At 41.8% G+C, this 16,758-nt stretch overlaps 1 protein-coding gene across 3 annotated transcripts in view; it reads right to left on the bottom strand.

Moving 5' to 3' along the window:
- Positions 1-1,985: 1,985 nt before the first annotated feature.
- The window catches only part of FAM107B (family with sequence similarity 107 member B), a 183,071-nt gene continuing 168,298 nt past the window's right edge, over positions 1,986-16,758 (bottom strand). For all 3 annotated transcript variants that reach the window (XM_069228731.1, XM_069228732.1, XM_069228728.1), the window contains exon 4: positions 1,986-4,764. In XM_069228731.1, the coding sequence (XP_069084832.1) occupies positions 4,648-4,764 (117 nt within the window). In that variant the 3' untranslated portion in view covers positions 1,986-4,647. The remainder of the gene's footprint in view (positions 4,765-16,758) is intronic.

Below are 16,758 nucleotides of genomic sequence, written 5' to 3'. Positions count from 1 at the left end.
CCCTATCACTCCCCAATCCACCCCATCTCACACTTCTGCACCCCCCCCAATCACCACAAGCCCCTCTCCTGCAAGCCACACCACCTGACTTTCACTATCCCCACACAGTTCCTCCCTAGTGCACAGATACCAATCACAATGCCAAGAACTACAACTCCCGCAATACATCACTCCCTACACATCAAAAGATGACAGTGCCACTTCACAGTGGGACACCTGCACCGAAAACCAAAGCACATGCAACCCCAACTGGATGCTTTGACTGCATTCCAGTCATGGCAATGCCAGCAATACCATCCACTATCCTCAACCCTCAACGGAACATGGAAACAATGTCACAATCCGGCACCCGCAAACAATGTCTGCAGTGCTGCATCTGTCACTGCCATCACTGGGAAGCAAGTCAAGCTACTACATGCATCACACAATGATACGAACAAGTACATCACCACAATGTAACTCTCTCCCTTTAAATCCACAGGTAACCCTGCCACTGCCACCCTGCAGAGGATGCCAGAGACAGACAGCCCTCCCCAGGATGAAGATCCCAGTGGATGTCTGGACATTGACACATCAAAGTCACCCACTGCAGTGGCTACAACACCACAGCCAACCCTTCGTCCCCAAACCTGTGTCCCAAGGACTGTTCAATCAGCAGTGAGGCCAACAGTACAGGGACTAGTCAAGGCCACACACCCAAGACGAAGAAGGTCCTGGTGTAACTGGTAGTGACCAGGTCCCAAGTAGGACATCATTAAGGGCTTTGTTGAATAGAAAAAGAGATTAGAACTGGGTAACTCCTGATTAAAGCATCTCCGTCAATACGTTCATCGTGACTGCCAACGAGGGGAACTGATGGTGCAGGACCTCAGCCGCCCTCCGTACCGAATGACGATGGGGTTGGCACCACTGTGGAGTTTTGGTGGTGCTTGCAACAGCAGCACTGGAGCGGGCTCCATGGAAGGTGGTGGTCTCATGGATAGAGTCCCTCCAAATCCAACACCAGATCCATGGAGCCCGACTGGTGCAAAGGGCAAACCTGCTGACGGGAATCCAGTAGGAGCCCTTCCGAACCTGTGGGCCTGAAGGCACTCCTGAGAGGTCAGGCTTCCCGAATATTAGATGCATGGCCTCACAGAACTCCTTGAGTTGGGCGGAGGATAGTTCCAGTTCTGGGAAATACTGGGAGGCACAGACTGGACCCAGGAGCAGACTCTGCAAAGGAGAGAGGCCTCGAGCTGTGCTGGCCCAAGTCCTGGCAAGGCTACAACTTCCTGCGTTTGTCTGACATTTCAGGTGATATCGACTGGGATGAGGATTGTCGGGAGCAGGTCCGGGAGTGGTCCCGGGACCCTCCATGTGATTAAGAGCATTGCAAGGTTGCCGGGTGGCGAGAAGCTTCAGGGAACGTCCCCTCAGCATCTTCAGGGTCATGGTGCGGCAGTCCTCACAGGCCTTGGAGTCATGGTGACAGAGCTGGTCTGTCATAGATATGTCAGTGACAGGCACCCCATGGTTTAAAATCCATTGGTTTTTTTGGTGCCATTCCTCGCACACCAGGAGAAACGATTTCTCGAAAAAAGCCTTCAACAAAAGTAAAAAAAAACTGACTGGCACGGAAACAGAAGAAATGTTGTAAACGCGCTAGAATGGCACTAATATAGGCACCGCACAAGTCACTTCTGGTGCGAACGATGCCAACAAGGAGCCGAACAAGGCCACCTATTGGTGTGCAGGAGAATTTCCAGATTCAGTGTGATGCTTGTGAATAATTCCAAGGTAAGGAATCTGTAGCTAGAATTCTCTCTAGGTACAATTGTCCATTAATCTGAGGGCGATTTCTATTTAGTTGTTTAAATTAATCAAACTTTGAAAGGGGGATTGAAATGATTAGTGAAAAAACAAATAAAGCGATCTGGGGGGAGGGAAGAATCATTTCAGCGTCAAATATTACTATGTTATCTTGAACACAGAGCAAAAACACCTTAGGACAAGCATGTGGGAGATTTATTAAATGTAACTTTGGTTCCAAGTATTCTACCCTTATTGTTATAATACGTTCAGTTAAAAACATTTATACAAGAGAAGATACAAAACATATTAAATTATGAAAACAAAACAATTAATACTCCCTTTATATAAACATTATCAAACATGTAATGGTAAGGCCTTTTGTAACATTATGATAGTCCACTGGTGTCTTTTCTAACTAGTATTTAACCTAATTCGAGCTAATGCAAAAACAACAGACACAAGACAAAACTGATTAAAATAATTTCGATACAGTACAAATATGCAATTACAGTATGATTACAAGTCACCTGCTAGTTTTTAAAATCAACTTTCAGCACTTTGTGAAAACCTAACAGTTTTAACGCAAGGTGCAAACAAGAGTAACAACACAATCACACAGTCTATCATTGGGCTACTTGTACACAGTGAATAGTTAAGGCAAGTATTTTAGAACTCTGTGTTTGAGGAAATAAAAGTAAATCTGAAAATGGATACTATAGCTCCAACAGAGGAAGAGTGTGACTTTCTCATTTGTTCTGCTCGTTTATTTCATTAATAGGGTTACCAAACAGAGTAAAGTATTAATACAAAATAAAAGGCAACTCTTCATGTGAATATATCTGTTAAGGACTTTGGATGTGTTTCCATGGAGACATCAACACAGGACACGTTTGGAAAACTGAGAGAATGGCACTAAGGACCACCTCAATAGTCAGAAGAGTTCATAACACACCGAGTAACTCTATGGCATCTTTTGATGTTGTTTGTATGCAGCCTGCCTGCTACCATGGTGCTCCTATGTGCTGAAAAAAGTGTAGTTTTAACTGGAAATGTTCTCCAGGCAGTGTAATCCAAAGTGCACAACATGCATGTTTACAAAACTAACCTAAACATAAACAAAGGGCCTCGTTTTCCTTTCTAATAAGCCTTCTTTGTATTCAAGTTTTGCAGAAGGGACAGCAAGATTGATATTAGAATCACATTTCTAAATTCACTTTGCAAACACACACCAACAATCCAAATGATTTCCATTGCATGTATGCCTTTTTGCACTAAAAGCTATAAACATGACTTTATTATGGCACCTGGAAAAAAGATTTTCAACTGCTGCATGACTACTGTATTTCATCCATACACCCATGCACGATCTACATCTTAGCCTACAAAAAAAATTCAAGTCTGCAGGGATAAATACACATATTAATACATCAGGCACTGTATTCCGTAATTATAATAGTACAATCCTTAATACCAAGCCAAAGTGATACTTTAAAATACAGTGCCACGTTTTAACACAACCTGATTATGAATGAGTGCATGAAGCGTGCAGTTTGTTACATTACACTATCAATTGCCCAAGATCTTATGTATAAGCCCTACAATGTCATCATTCAATCACTGATTCAAATGTAAAGTACAGTGTCTCAAATGTTTTCTTGTGAATACTCCAAGAAATGGAAATGCTAAAGTATGTGGAATATGGCCAACTGTAATCAAATCGAAATTGAGGTGCGTGCCAGGAAGAAGTACTATGTTAGTGGGAACCCTAAATATTGTTTGGAGACAATCGCATGAATGCTGGCGGTGACTGGCGGAACAAAAGAATGGTCAAGTAAAACGGTCATTGTCTCTGCTTTGATTGATTGCATTAAAAAAACGTTGAGAAGTATGTGCCAAGGAATATTCTGTCAGTGCAAATTAGTAGTAAGGTCTATGGAATTTTCAGATTTTTCTCTGAATACAAAATACTAGAAATGTGTCTTTGCCACCAGGGCACACCAAAATGTTAAACAAAAACCTCATCAACACAAAAGGGAAAAAAGTATTTAAAACAGGTCAATGTGCACTGTTTTACTGGGGTATTTGTATTTAAATTAAAGAAACCTTGATTTGTCCTCTCAATCATAGTACTGATCAGCATGTTTCTGACAACATCGTTTATGTGAATGTAAACTTCAGAAAATCCTGGGCAGCCTCGGTTTTTAAGTACAGGCACCAATATTTGGAGAATTGCCTTTTCATTGACCAGTGAACCCAAATCGTTAGCACTTGCGAGCCATTGCAGTTGTCATTTATCAAATGAATAATAGCTGAAAAGAAATAAAAACTCCTTAACATATTTCTATCATTACTGTCAATGACAAACATATACAAAGACTTAAAGAATACATGCTCCTCATTAAAAATGAAATATTCAGAATCTTCCTAGATGAAACTTTCATATTTGAAAAAGAAAAAATGCACAGTGACGTTCCTAAAAACATTAACAAAAACAATGGTGTTTGCACTCAACTGGGTTAAAAAAGGAGGCACATTGTGCAACACCAAACATCTTTCGTTTGCTCTGTTGTTGCATCTATAAGAGGTCATTATCTCTGACTGATGATGCCATGTTCATCATCGCACATCACATAGTCCATCCTCTTGGGTCTTAAATTTGGCGGATTTGTTCATGTACACTGCAATCAGTCGATAGAGATTCCAGAATAGTGAGGACCTTCTGATGAACTCTTTCATGATGCTTCTTCACCATCTACCCATTTACCCTTATCTCTATATAAATGGCCATGCTGATTTTCAGAAACATTTCTCCTTTCAAAGCTGGAACCACGGCAGTCTATTCATGCAGTAGCTTTAGGAGTCATATACTTCTGCAACTTCTTGATTTGTTCTCCTCAAGTTTCCTTTGATCTTGACAAATTCAGGAGCATTTTCCCGCTCTTCTTCCGTTCGATGTTTTTCATATTCAAGCTGAAATGACATGCCAAATGAAGATATTATCCAGGGTAAAACACACTACCAATGCAAACATTATGCATTTTCTTTGTTAAATATGCTAAACACCTTTCCTACACTAATCCATCTCTCAAAGACACCCGCCAGAATCCTTCTTGAATAGAGCTGTATTCACAACCTCTTTTGCACCACTTTCGCTGGAGTATCACTTTAAGAGTGAACTGTTTTCCCCAGACAACTGACCATGTAATAATGCCCCATATTTTAGATTCAAACGAGCCACCAATTGTTCCAACTAACCATCACCACTGATTATCACTGGAAAAACACAAATTTCAGATATTCACAAATATATTTTTCTCTTGAAGGTGTAGCAATACTATTTTAGTACAGAAAAGGCTATAGGAACCACCTTACTGACAATGCCATGGCATCTTTGTTATTAAACAACTTTCCCATCTCTTAATTAATCCCATCCATAGCATTCAGTTCTTTCTGTCACAACACCTATCCCACAGCTCCTTTCTGGATTATATATAATTATATAATGCCTGACCAGGAAAGGCTTTCCTAACAAAGTACTAGAAGAATTTAGGCCCCCCCACAGACTCCCACTTCCTCCAACTCACTTACTTTATCTGAGACCAACAAATTGGGCCTAATTCCTATATTCACGGGAAATTAGTATGTTTATGAAGAAAATATATCCATGTAACTTTACCATCCATGATATCCGCTCACCCCCAATGTCACATTACAACTAGCTCCACGATTTACCCAACTCCTCCACTTTCAATATTCAGTTCCCATGTAACTTGACCGCACATTATCAAGCTTCTGAACTTTAATGTTAAATATAGCTCTTCAGGATTACATAAACTCTTGCTATTCGAAAATGAACCTTCTGCAACAATGAAGGACATCACACCTTAACTATGTAGTCTTAAACTAAATAGCAAATGGCCTTTGGGACAAAAACAATTATGGTCAAATACATTTTACACATTTTGTTACTAACCTGATACCATAAAGGAAGTTGTATCACCGGGACATAGATATAATAGATATGGAAAGTTTCCATGAGTAACCATTGAGTAACCATTATCAGATATTAAAACTTAGAACTTAATACAGAAATATAAAATATATGGCCAATTTAGTAACCTTTTGGATTTGTGAATTAATTTAGCAAACATATATAACATGACTGTCTAAGTCATACTACTATCTAATAAGGTCAGTTTCCTTCACAGAAACAGCTGATGAACTACCTTCACAATAGAATCTGACCTCTTTAAGGTTGACAATTCTTTACGCTAATAAGTGATGATGGTCCAGGGCCACAAGCACCCAGGCTATGGCCAACACTGGAACAAGAATGCGGGCTCAAGCCTAATTACACAGCCATCCAGTTTACTAGTTTTTGCTCCCACAGATTCTTGGTAAGACAATATCAATCATATTTCATCCTTTCTCAGTAAAATCTCATCACTCCCTACCATGAAGCCAACACTACACCAAAAAAGTTCAAAATAATTCATGGACTAACTGTATCTTCTTTACAGACCATATCTAAAGTGAAACAGTAAAAGGAACTTCTTTCAACTCAACTATGACTAACAGTATCCATGCCTCTATATAGATCATAGACTAGCAAACGTGTTAATAAAGTTATGGGCATTTGTATATTTCTGTGATAAACAGTTTATATTCCGCCATTTATTTTGAAGATCACAACCTCTTTGCTAAATGTATACATATATAGTTTCTTCTTTTTACACCTTAACACAGTATATTTCTGTGCACAATAATGCCAAGAATGCATGTGAATTGTCAGAGAAAACTAAGGGGGTCATTACGACCCTGGCGGTACACTGGCGATAACACCGCCAACAGGCTGGCGGTGTTCCGCCAGTTTATTATGACCGTGGCGCATTGGCTACGGCCCCTCCACTTGACCGTCAGGCTTCTGCCAGGCGGTCATAATCCCCAACCACCAGCCTGTCCATGGCGGTAAACACTGCCATGGAAAGGCTGGCGGTAAAGGGGACTCAGGGTGCCCCTGGGGGGCCCTGCACTGCCCATGCAGTTAGCATGGGTAGTGCAGGGGCCCCCAGGCACAGCCCCATCGTGCATTTCACTGCCCGAATTTTGGGCAGTGAAATGCGCGACAGGTGCTGCTGCACCCGCTGCACATCAACATTGCCGCTGGCTCTATTATGAGCCGGCTGCAATGCTGAAGGGACTTTTCCGCAGGGCAGCAGGAATGTCAAAATAGGGAGCCACCAATACCGCCAGCACTGGCAGTATTGTGGCGCATGCAGCTTCGGCGGTCTTTTTGCAAGACCGCTGAAGTCGTAATGAGGGCCTAAATGTTTATGATTTCTGAAACAAACATACTTATTTAAGCCTTGAAAAAGCCCCATAATTAACAGTTCTAAGGAGTTGTAAATAAAGACTAAGTGAAAAATTAATGCGGCTAACGTATGACTGCATTTAGATTTCACTGGATATGTATAAACTTTCTCAGTATGGGAAAAGATAGTGAAAATCCTTAAAACATGCAAGTTAGTACGTTTGCACAGACTCAAGGGCATTCCAGCCCAGGAACTATTGCGTACTGACTCCTCCAACCCACAAATGTAGACCTGCTGAAAGGTGGCAAAATAAGGAAATTGCTATAGTAGGGCTTGACATTACTACTACAAGCCGTACTATAGTATTGGACTCTCTGATTATGCCAGGGTTATTATCAGAGCTCTTATATAATGAGATTGCTGACAGTTTGCTGCCGCTGTACATGGCAACAAAGGGACACGTAGATTTTTTAACATCACAAGTAGATTTAAGAAGCAACCTGTCCCACGGACAAGTAAATATTTTATTAAATTCCACACTCCTGTTAAACCTAGGCAGTTTGTCTCCTAAATGCTGGAAACAGGATTTTTGTATTCTACATCTGTGACACTTTTTGGATGTTCGGTTTCAGAAACAATTTGCCTAAATCCAATTTGAAATAATTTATTGTACAACATAAAGATGAAAGTAAACTATTTGATACTTCTATGGCACTGTAGATTAAAGCAATTTATTCTAACTAGAAATCTTTAGTCAGTTTATCATATTATGCTTGGTGGGAATGAGTTAACATTAGATGAACCTTGTTTAGGTCCTTTCAGCCATACACATTTATGTAACATTGTCCACCTATTAGATTATTAGAAAATGCACTGTGATTTTCTTTGTAGTTATGTTACTTTAAACCATATGATTTTTTTTTTATCCCTATCACACACTTCCTTGTCCAGCATACATTACAACCCTTCTTCTTATGAAACATTTAGTACCCATATTTTCTCATTTATTGTATGCCATGCTATTGTTACGAACAATAATAAAATAGTATGAATAAAAACATGACAGCAGAAAAACAAATACTTAAAGGCCAGATGGCTTTGATAATTAAGGATTACATTGAAACAACAAAAAGCATGTAGCAATATACCATAGATGGGTAACTATGAATAAAGGGGATGTTTTTCATGAAGGGGTTCTGAGTGATTTAAAACAGACAAGAGCGAAGTTAGAGTTGTCTATGATCTCACTCAGAGGCCTGTGGTAAAAAACATCCCCCTTAGTCAGTTACCCACATTTAACTTTATGTCTAGCTCTGCAATTTCATCTCCCACTGCTTTCATCAGCTGTGTAGTTGTAGAGGAGACATAGAGAAACCACAGATAACATAGCCACATTGCATCCACCCATTCTCTGTATTAATTCTAGTGCCTTGCTACCCACGTGATCAACCTCTGTACTACTATCCACTCCCTACCCAAATTAAAAAATCTGTCTGTCAACCACCCAACATCATCATTTATCATGTTCCTCCCCCTTACAAACCAAACATAAAATATAATACCTGGCCTCCTACCACCAACCCCAACAACCATCTCCATTTGCCCTCCACCTACATAGGATGACAAAGTTAGTGTACTGTCATCCACGCACAACATTCATCCCTTCAACCCCCCTCCTTTTCCCAGATATATAAAAATATTTCCTAGTATGCTCCTGCCCACCTCCCCCATCTCCTGGGCTATCCTGGTCCCTCCCTACTTTTCACTGGCACTAAACCAGTGCACCTTGGGAATCTGCTTCAATAAATCTGGTTTGTTTCTTAACTGAAAGAAGCAGATAACAAAATAAGAAGTAATAGGAAGTAGCCACCAACACACTCCTCAATTAGGAGAAATAGAGAAGTGCAACTAGGGCAGTATGTAATGATAAATAGAACCTTTGAAGATGAGACTTCTGACAAATCAAACTGATTCCTTTCTGGAGAAGATTCCTTTCTGGGGAAGCCCCAAAACTTCAAGGTTTAGAAAGTGTACTAGAAATGTTGAATACTGTCATTAATTTTAACAATACTGTCTGAAAAAAATGAAATACTTTGATGCACCTTTCATTAGTGGAGGTACCAACGAAAATAGAAGCATAAAGGTTATTCAGTGACTGAATAATTGTGGAATTAGCTCTGCAAAGTCCGATTCCTGTGTGAAGGTGGCAATATCTTGGATACACAAACCAGGTTTTACAGTCCAAAAATGGTGAAAATTGTATCACTGTTATTAAAGATTGCCCGTCATGCCAGACCACACGTGTATAGAGAGGTGTAGGTGGAAAAGCCTATCTATGTAGGTACCTACTACCATTTCATCAACAGAACATTCTCCTTGGTCTGCAGTTGTCCGTATCTTGTTGTAACATTTGTAGGAGGCTGACTCTCTATGTAGTGTACAAAAATGATGTGCACTGTGCAGAGAGTCCAAACAAACCCACCTTGGTTTATGGAGGTAAAAACTAGACCACCCAATGCTCTAATTTTTATGGCAGCTTGGTCGAGCAGTTCTGCCAATCTTGGAGAAATGCTAAGCATTTTTTGCACTCACAGTATCAATAAATGTGGACCCACACTGCAAAAAATAACTTGAGACCAATTTACAAAATGACTTCAGATTTTTATATAATTTTTAAGACCAAGAACATCAAAATCGAGTAAGTACTTTTCAAGTTCTGATTTTTCAAACTTTTGAAAATATCTTATTTCTGTGTGTAATTACGCACCATAGGAATGGGAGAAAACTTTTTAAATGCATATAAAATCAGGCAATGCATTTACCAATGTCTCCTTTCATTGTTTGGTTGTCGAGATGTCCTGTGGACCACCCGGAGAAGTTCAGCGGCTCCCGGTTTTTGCGGGAGCAGCTGTTGAAAAGTCCATGAAGCTGGTGCAGGAACACTGCTGGTGACCACTTGGAAAAGCACTGCACAGGCAGACTTCATGGTGAGTCCGGTGGGTCCCCTTGAAGTGTAGAGGTCGCAAGGGTTGGGGGACCCTTAGAGCACAGCTGGTTCTCCAGTGCAGGGCCCAGGCCTGGTAGAGAGCAGATAGGTGATCAAAGAGCTGTGTGCCAAAGTGCCCTTGGAACCAGGTCACTTTGAGGGTGGATTGCAGGTCAGCAGAGCCACTCTGGGGGGTGATTCATACTTGTCCTGAAGTCCCTCAACAGGAGCTTGCTTCTGGTCCTCGGAGAGTCCAGAATGGACTGTCTTCTGGGAGTCCGATGTTGGGGGTCCTTTATCCCTGGCTATAGCACGGTTCAGCCACTGGAGGGTGTAGTGCCATCAAACTTGGCACATTGGACGATTTGTCCTCTGGGTCCGTGAAGTGGAATTTGGTCTGGCTGCTCTGTCTCGTTCCTTGGTCAGGGTCAGGTAAGTGTGCTGGACTTCACTTGTCTTTGCTTTTTGCTGCAAGGACTGATGCCTTTGAAGATCTTTGGCGATTTTCACAAGGGGTGAGGTCCTCTGGGGTTTTGTAGAGTTCTTCCGATGTCCATGCAACCCCTCAGCGATGATTGTCGAGTCCTGGGTGCAGCAGGCAGGGTTTGGCACCTTTTTTTGTGCAGCAGGACTGCAGTTCTCGAGCCTTGGGTCTTCTTGTGTCCTTAGAATCTGATCTGCAGGGCTAGAGGTGCCCATTAAATACTGCATTTAGTGGGCATTTTGGGAATTCCTAGTAGTGACCAATGGGTAATCTACCTTAAGGTGCGTACACCCACTACATTACTACTTCCTGTGGGCAGAGGTCACTTCCCTGTACCCGATAGGCTATTTTCCTACCATTCACGATGGAGGAAAATTATATGGAGGGGTCACCTCACATGCAACATCTTAGGGGTTGTGCAGGCTGGGGTGGCCACTCTTCCTGTCCTTTGAGCATTTTCCTGCCATTGCTCCCGCCAAAAGTGAAGGTTTGCAATGGGAGCAGCCATCTGCTACTAGCAGCATGGCTTGAGGTAGAGTTTCAAAGGCGGCAAGCCTTTTGGAGCTCGCAGGCAGCGCTGTGCACATTCCTGGGGGAGGAGGTGTAACACCTCTGCCCAGGAAGGGCTTTGTTTTCTGAACCAAGAGAGCACGGGCTCCCACCCATGGTTCCAGAATTTTGTCCGGTGGTGGCAGGCTGGCTCTGACCGACCAACAACCATGCCAGGGTTAATAAGCTTTTGCAGGGGTCTCTCTAAGGTTGCCCCTGGGTACATTGTGCAATAAATCCAATACTGGTACCAGTTTGGATTCATTGTTCTGAGTTGTTTGATACCAACTGACCAGTGTCCAGAACATGCATCAAAATTGCTGCTCTGTACACTTACTGTGTCTCAGGTTTGGCAAGGACACATTAGAGGCATATTGGTCATGCACCTATGCCCACACATGCAGTATAGTGCACCCTGCGTTGGGGCTGGAAGGCCTGCCAGAGGGGTGGCTTACCTATATTGCATGCACTGTGTAGTGGACAGGTCACACAGGCTGTGTGCCATGTCGAGTTTGCATTTTAGGATTGCACCAGGACATTCAGCCTGCAATGGCAGTACTGGGTGCAATTGGATGCAGGGTCCCTGGGGGTGGCACAATCTGGGTTGCTGCCCTCAGGGACCTACCCTTAGTACCCCATGCCCTGGATACCTAAGTACCATTTACTAGGGACTTATAGTGGCAACTAAAGGTGTTGCCAACTGTGCCAATGCATCACCACAGTTTTGGGAAAGAGATCTGGCCCAGGGAACTGGTTAGCGGGGACCCTGGGCACTACCAACTTAGAATCCACATCATATACCAGGCAAAATGAGGAGAAATAACCATGTCAAAAGAGGCACCTTCTCACAACATTCAGACATTTATGCTTGTTACAAATACGTCTATACTTTAGAAAGTCTTAGCGTATATTTCCTACTTTTCTGTTTTCCATATTTTTGATATGGCATGTCTGATAGATCATTTAAGACCTCTGGTGAGCTTCCTGCTAACACTAAGCATTGTTCAGAGTTATCAATGACAGCCAAAGAGACAGAGTCCTTGCTAGTTTCAGTAATTCATATGGTGCAATTGTTTTGTATCAGGATCATCACAACACTGTTATTGTGCCCCTGGAATGTTTCAGTGCTATACTTCTTGTTGTTAGTTCCAATACACTGATGTGCAGTTTCATGTCTTGTGAACACCACAGGCCCAGTTCCATTATGTCCTTTATGAGATCTCCATCAGGAGGCGGAATTAAATATTATTACTGCTGCAGAGATAGTGCCTTTTGAGAATCTTTTGTGTTCACTACTGCAGAACTCTGTAAATGTTTTCAGTGAAAACCCCCAAATCGTCTCCAAAACCCTAGTTATCTGTCAATTGGCTCTATAGCAGTAACTGCAGGGATCTGAAATGTAACCCGGTATATTATACTAATTAAATGCACAATGCCATCATCACAGATCTAGCTGTAAAATCTCACCTCTCGCAACAGGGAATATTTTTCTGAATTGTCACCACACTTGCCACCACCCTGAAGTCTGGTAAGCCAAGGGCTGTATTATGATTGTATCACTTTCAATGTATTATTTAAAGTTGGAATTGGGTTGGTCTTTATTTTTACATTCACTGTGAATTTTACCTAGAAAAATAGTCTGACTGTCCTGCATCTGTCCTTCTGACACTGTAGTAAAGAACTGCCCACCACTATCCAGAACTGAAAATATATTAAATGTACAATGCAGAACAAAAGTTTGTGCACAGTGTGCATGACTATAGGGAAGTATGTGTCATATAGGCTGCTGACCACCATAAAAATTGCCTTCCTGCTATCTAGTAAATGTGGCAATCTTGAATTGTGTTGACATTACAGAAGAGTTTAGTGAGCTTAATACTAGTACAAGCAAGACTCAAAGTTCCATTCTTTTTCATTTAAGAAAATAGGTCAAATATGATCCTTGTGTTTTTTCCCCTCAAACTATACAGCCTGTATTAGTCAACTGCTGATTAGGGACTGTACTACCTACAGCAATACAAAAAGATAATCTTCATATGCATTAAGCTGTGGTTTGCAGCACCCATGTGTTTGGGGTTATCTTGTTCCACTGAGTGGGAAAGTTGATGGATGACCTCTGCTCCTAAAGACTTCAAAACATCAGAGGGGCTGAATCAATATTCATGTAGTGAGTTTATGCTAAACTGGCAGTGTTATGTGTCAATGTAAAATTCTGTAGTCTGATTTCTTGAAAATGCAATTCTTCTCTCATACTGCAGTGACTTTGCAGTTTCAGTGCTTTCTTATAGGTTAAATAGCTATATCAACCCTTGAATTTGGGGGTGAGCCAGAGCTTTTTTGGTTTCTACTAGAGATGCTGCACGATTTCTTACTAGGTTTGTTGCACAATTGAGACTTCGTGCCTGATTAGAGTTTAGGGGGATAGGTTACTCTGTCACAAACATAAACAATATCCTGTCCACAATATGACAAGTGCCACTGGATACAACGCACTCGTAATAAGGCGAATGAGATATCGTCAAGTTTGTGACGGAGTATCCCTCCCACCAACTTGTAAATCAGGCCCTTTGTCTATTTGGTTATGCCTTTATTCTGCATTGTACCCATTACTGAGAGCCTTTATGGCAATGATTTTATGCATTTTAAATGAGATTTGCTACAGCCACTCTTTACTATTTATGTATTGTATATTTTTCAAAATTGGTACTACACCATGGTTTTTCAAAATTCTTCTCTGGTACTCAGAGCTCTTGATTGTATTTTGAAATGATGTTGTCTCTGTGACACATTGCTTCACGATTTAAGGTTAACATTGTCCCTGATCCACCCAACTCATAGGAGTGCCATTGAGCTGTAAAATTTTTGGGGTACAGTGTGACCACAAAGGGTACTAGCATCCCCAACTCTGGTGAGAAAAGATTCTCAACCCTTGCAGTTTGTGTTCTTGCCAGCAGAACTTCCAGGATTGTTGATAAAACTGTGATAAAAATCTAATCGCTATTGGTACCTTGGAATGGTTTCATACTAAAGACCTCAATTGGAATTGAAAGTTAACCAGAAATCGTCAGGTACCCCATCTGCCAAACATCATTTAGAGGTGGTATAACTGCTGAACTTGCAGCTATGGAGCCTCTGCCAGCTCTGTGGAAAACACCTTCAGAGCAGCCCGCTTTTCAGCCACTGGCATTATATAACCGCAATGCATTAGAAGGCCCTACAATTCACAGCACGGCATTCCAAAAAATGTAAGCTTATTCTATTTTAGTTTTGTGGACGCCAATGAGTGGGGGAGCAATGAAGGAGGGGGGGGGGGGGGGAGGAGATGTCAATAAAAAATAGTTAATGTGGTCATAGGTGGAGGAAGCAGCACCAGTCTCATATGGTGGAGGGTGGCTTTTAGATGGAAATACAGCATACAGGGGAGGATAATAAGTGGGGGAAGGAAGGATCAACATGGAACACAGGGACATTTATTTGGTGGGGGGGAGCAACACACAAATGAGAGAATTTGAAAACACATGCACCCTCTTGAAGGGCTTTAAGAAAAAAGTCGCTCTCTAAATAAGAGCATTGGAAGGATACAAGTGAACTAATCAAAACGACGATAAAGTAGATATGTTCCAAGGGTGGGACAAATCTATAAAGATTAAGAAGCAAGCAAATAAGAATGAGAAAAAAGTCAACCGATGTTAATCAACAGGCAGGCTCTAACTGCACTGTACTTTTTTATATGGCCCACAAGAGGCTTTTGCCTACATATAGCTAAAATCTGTCTGGTAGATGATACCAGGTGATACCTTAAAAAAAAAAGTCCTTGCTGTGGCATCTGTGCCCAGCTGCAGTGTAAGAAAATGGGTGTACTATATGGCAAGGCTACAGGCCTTGTTGTGCAGAACTCTCGCATTTACCTCCTGGGGTCCAGTCAGAGTTATTTGCAGAACCCTCAGCTCAACCCTTAGGTAGGTAGGGCACAGAACAGCAATGCTTAGCAAAAGAACAATGTGTAAATACTTAAACAACAAGAAACAACTACATAAGAAAGTAATTAAACAAGAAAGACACAGCAGCAATAATGTATAATAATAGGGCATATTTTTATGATTTTTTAAAGTCCAGAGATATTAATTTTTAAAGTATTTAAAAACTTTAACATCAAGCACAAACAAGCATTGACAAGCCAAAAGTTGTAACCTGGTGAATCTACTCTAGATACTACCCACTTGCTGATTTTCTTTTCTCTTCTCTTTCCCCCTGCCCAATTCTCTCTGGTATTGGTTACCAGCTTTGCCTCAATTGTCAGATGTCGTGGCCGAATGAGCTGTGTGGACGTCTTTCTTAGGTCTACTTGAAGACCGTGAATACAACACATTTTTTCCAGTCAAGTATTGCATTTTTGTGTGGTGGAGAAGCATTTACCTTCTGACCACCTGCTGCTGATTTTGTTTCCAGTCACCAGTACTTAGTGAAAGCGCCTAAGGGTCGCGCTGCTGATACCTTCTCACTGTGGTACCTCATTGGGTAGCGTGTCACACTGTGATACGCACACAGTTTGTTGAACAGAGAGTGCACTGGTCTCCTCAATGTGGCACCTGGTTGACTGTGTGTCACACTGTGATACGCTCACAGTTCGTCAAACAGAAACTGGAGAGTGCATCATTGTGATGACTCCATTGTGTGCTGGGAGTGACGCGGACCGAGTGTTGTCCAAGACAGGCAAAGGCTTCCTCTTCCGGTCCATCATATGTTCTATGACGGCCTGGGTGGGTCCCGCTTCATCTTCCATTCGCTTCAGGGGAAAATTCAGAAACGGCCTGTGCGGGTCTTGCTTCACCATACTTTTACTTCATGGGGTGGAGTGGAGTTTGTTGCTCAGAGGGGCGGAATTGATTCATCTTCCACTTCTTGCTTTCAGCGACACCCTGAGTGGCCTCTCACTGCCTTGCACTGGCTTCAGTATACACCCCTGGGCGCAGTTATCCTCTCACTCTTGCCAGAGTGCAAGAAGTGTTCCAGCAAAAAATTGCCTCACATTTGAGCAGAGTATTAGTCTTCTGGGAGAACACATGTGCTATCTAACTGAAACTTTCAGATATAATTTCTGAAGTACCTGCCATCCATTCTTATACTTCAAGGAGAGGCTGTTCAAATTCCTTCTACCTCGTCATCTTACCTGCAATAGTCTTGGCAGTATCCCTATACCGGTAATGTACTGAGTGAGTTCTGGGAAATTTGAACCGTCTGTTAGGAATGACACTTTAAGACAATTGGGAAAATTGGGGGTGGGGGGTGGGGTGGGGGGTGGGGGGGGGGGGTGGGGGGTGGGGGGGGGGGGAAACAGAATCCTTGACAATAATATTTCACTTAATATAAGTTATAAAAGAAATCTTTAATATTCATGTAAAGTACTATAATATTTGTTAACTGAATGTGGCAATTTGTTTGCATACACTGCCAGTGTTATATTTAATCTTTACAACCGAATATAGTTCTGGAAGCATCTGTAGTATCTGAAAATATTTTAGTTGTTTACTTTATTCAGTTTGGCAGCTGCAAGTATGTCACTGCCTACTCCATTCTTAAATGATTTAGGCAAACCTAACCTTCCTTGAAAACAATGGACTAAGTTATTTGAA

The sequence above is a fragment of the Pleurodeles waltl genome, chromosome 4_1 (assembly GCF_031143425.1).
Source record: "Pleurodeles waltl isolate 20211129_DDA chromosome 4_1, aPleWal1.hap1.20221129, whole genome shotgun sequence".
NCBI lineage: Eukaryota > Metazoa > Chordata > Amphibia > Caudata > Salamandridae > Pleurodeles > Pleurodeles waltl.
Note: the sequence above shows the minus strand (reverse complement) of the source record. Positions and strands in the feature narration are given on the sequence as shown.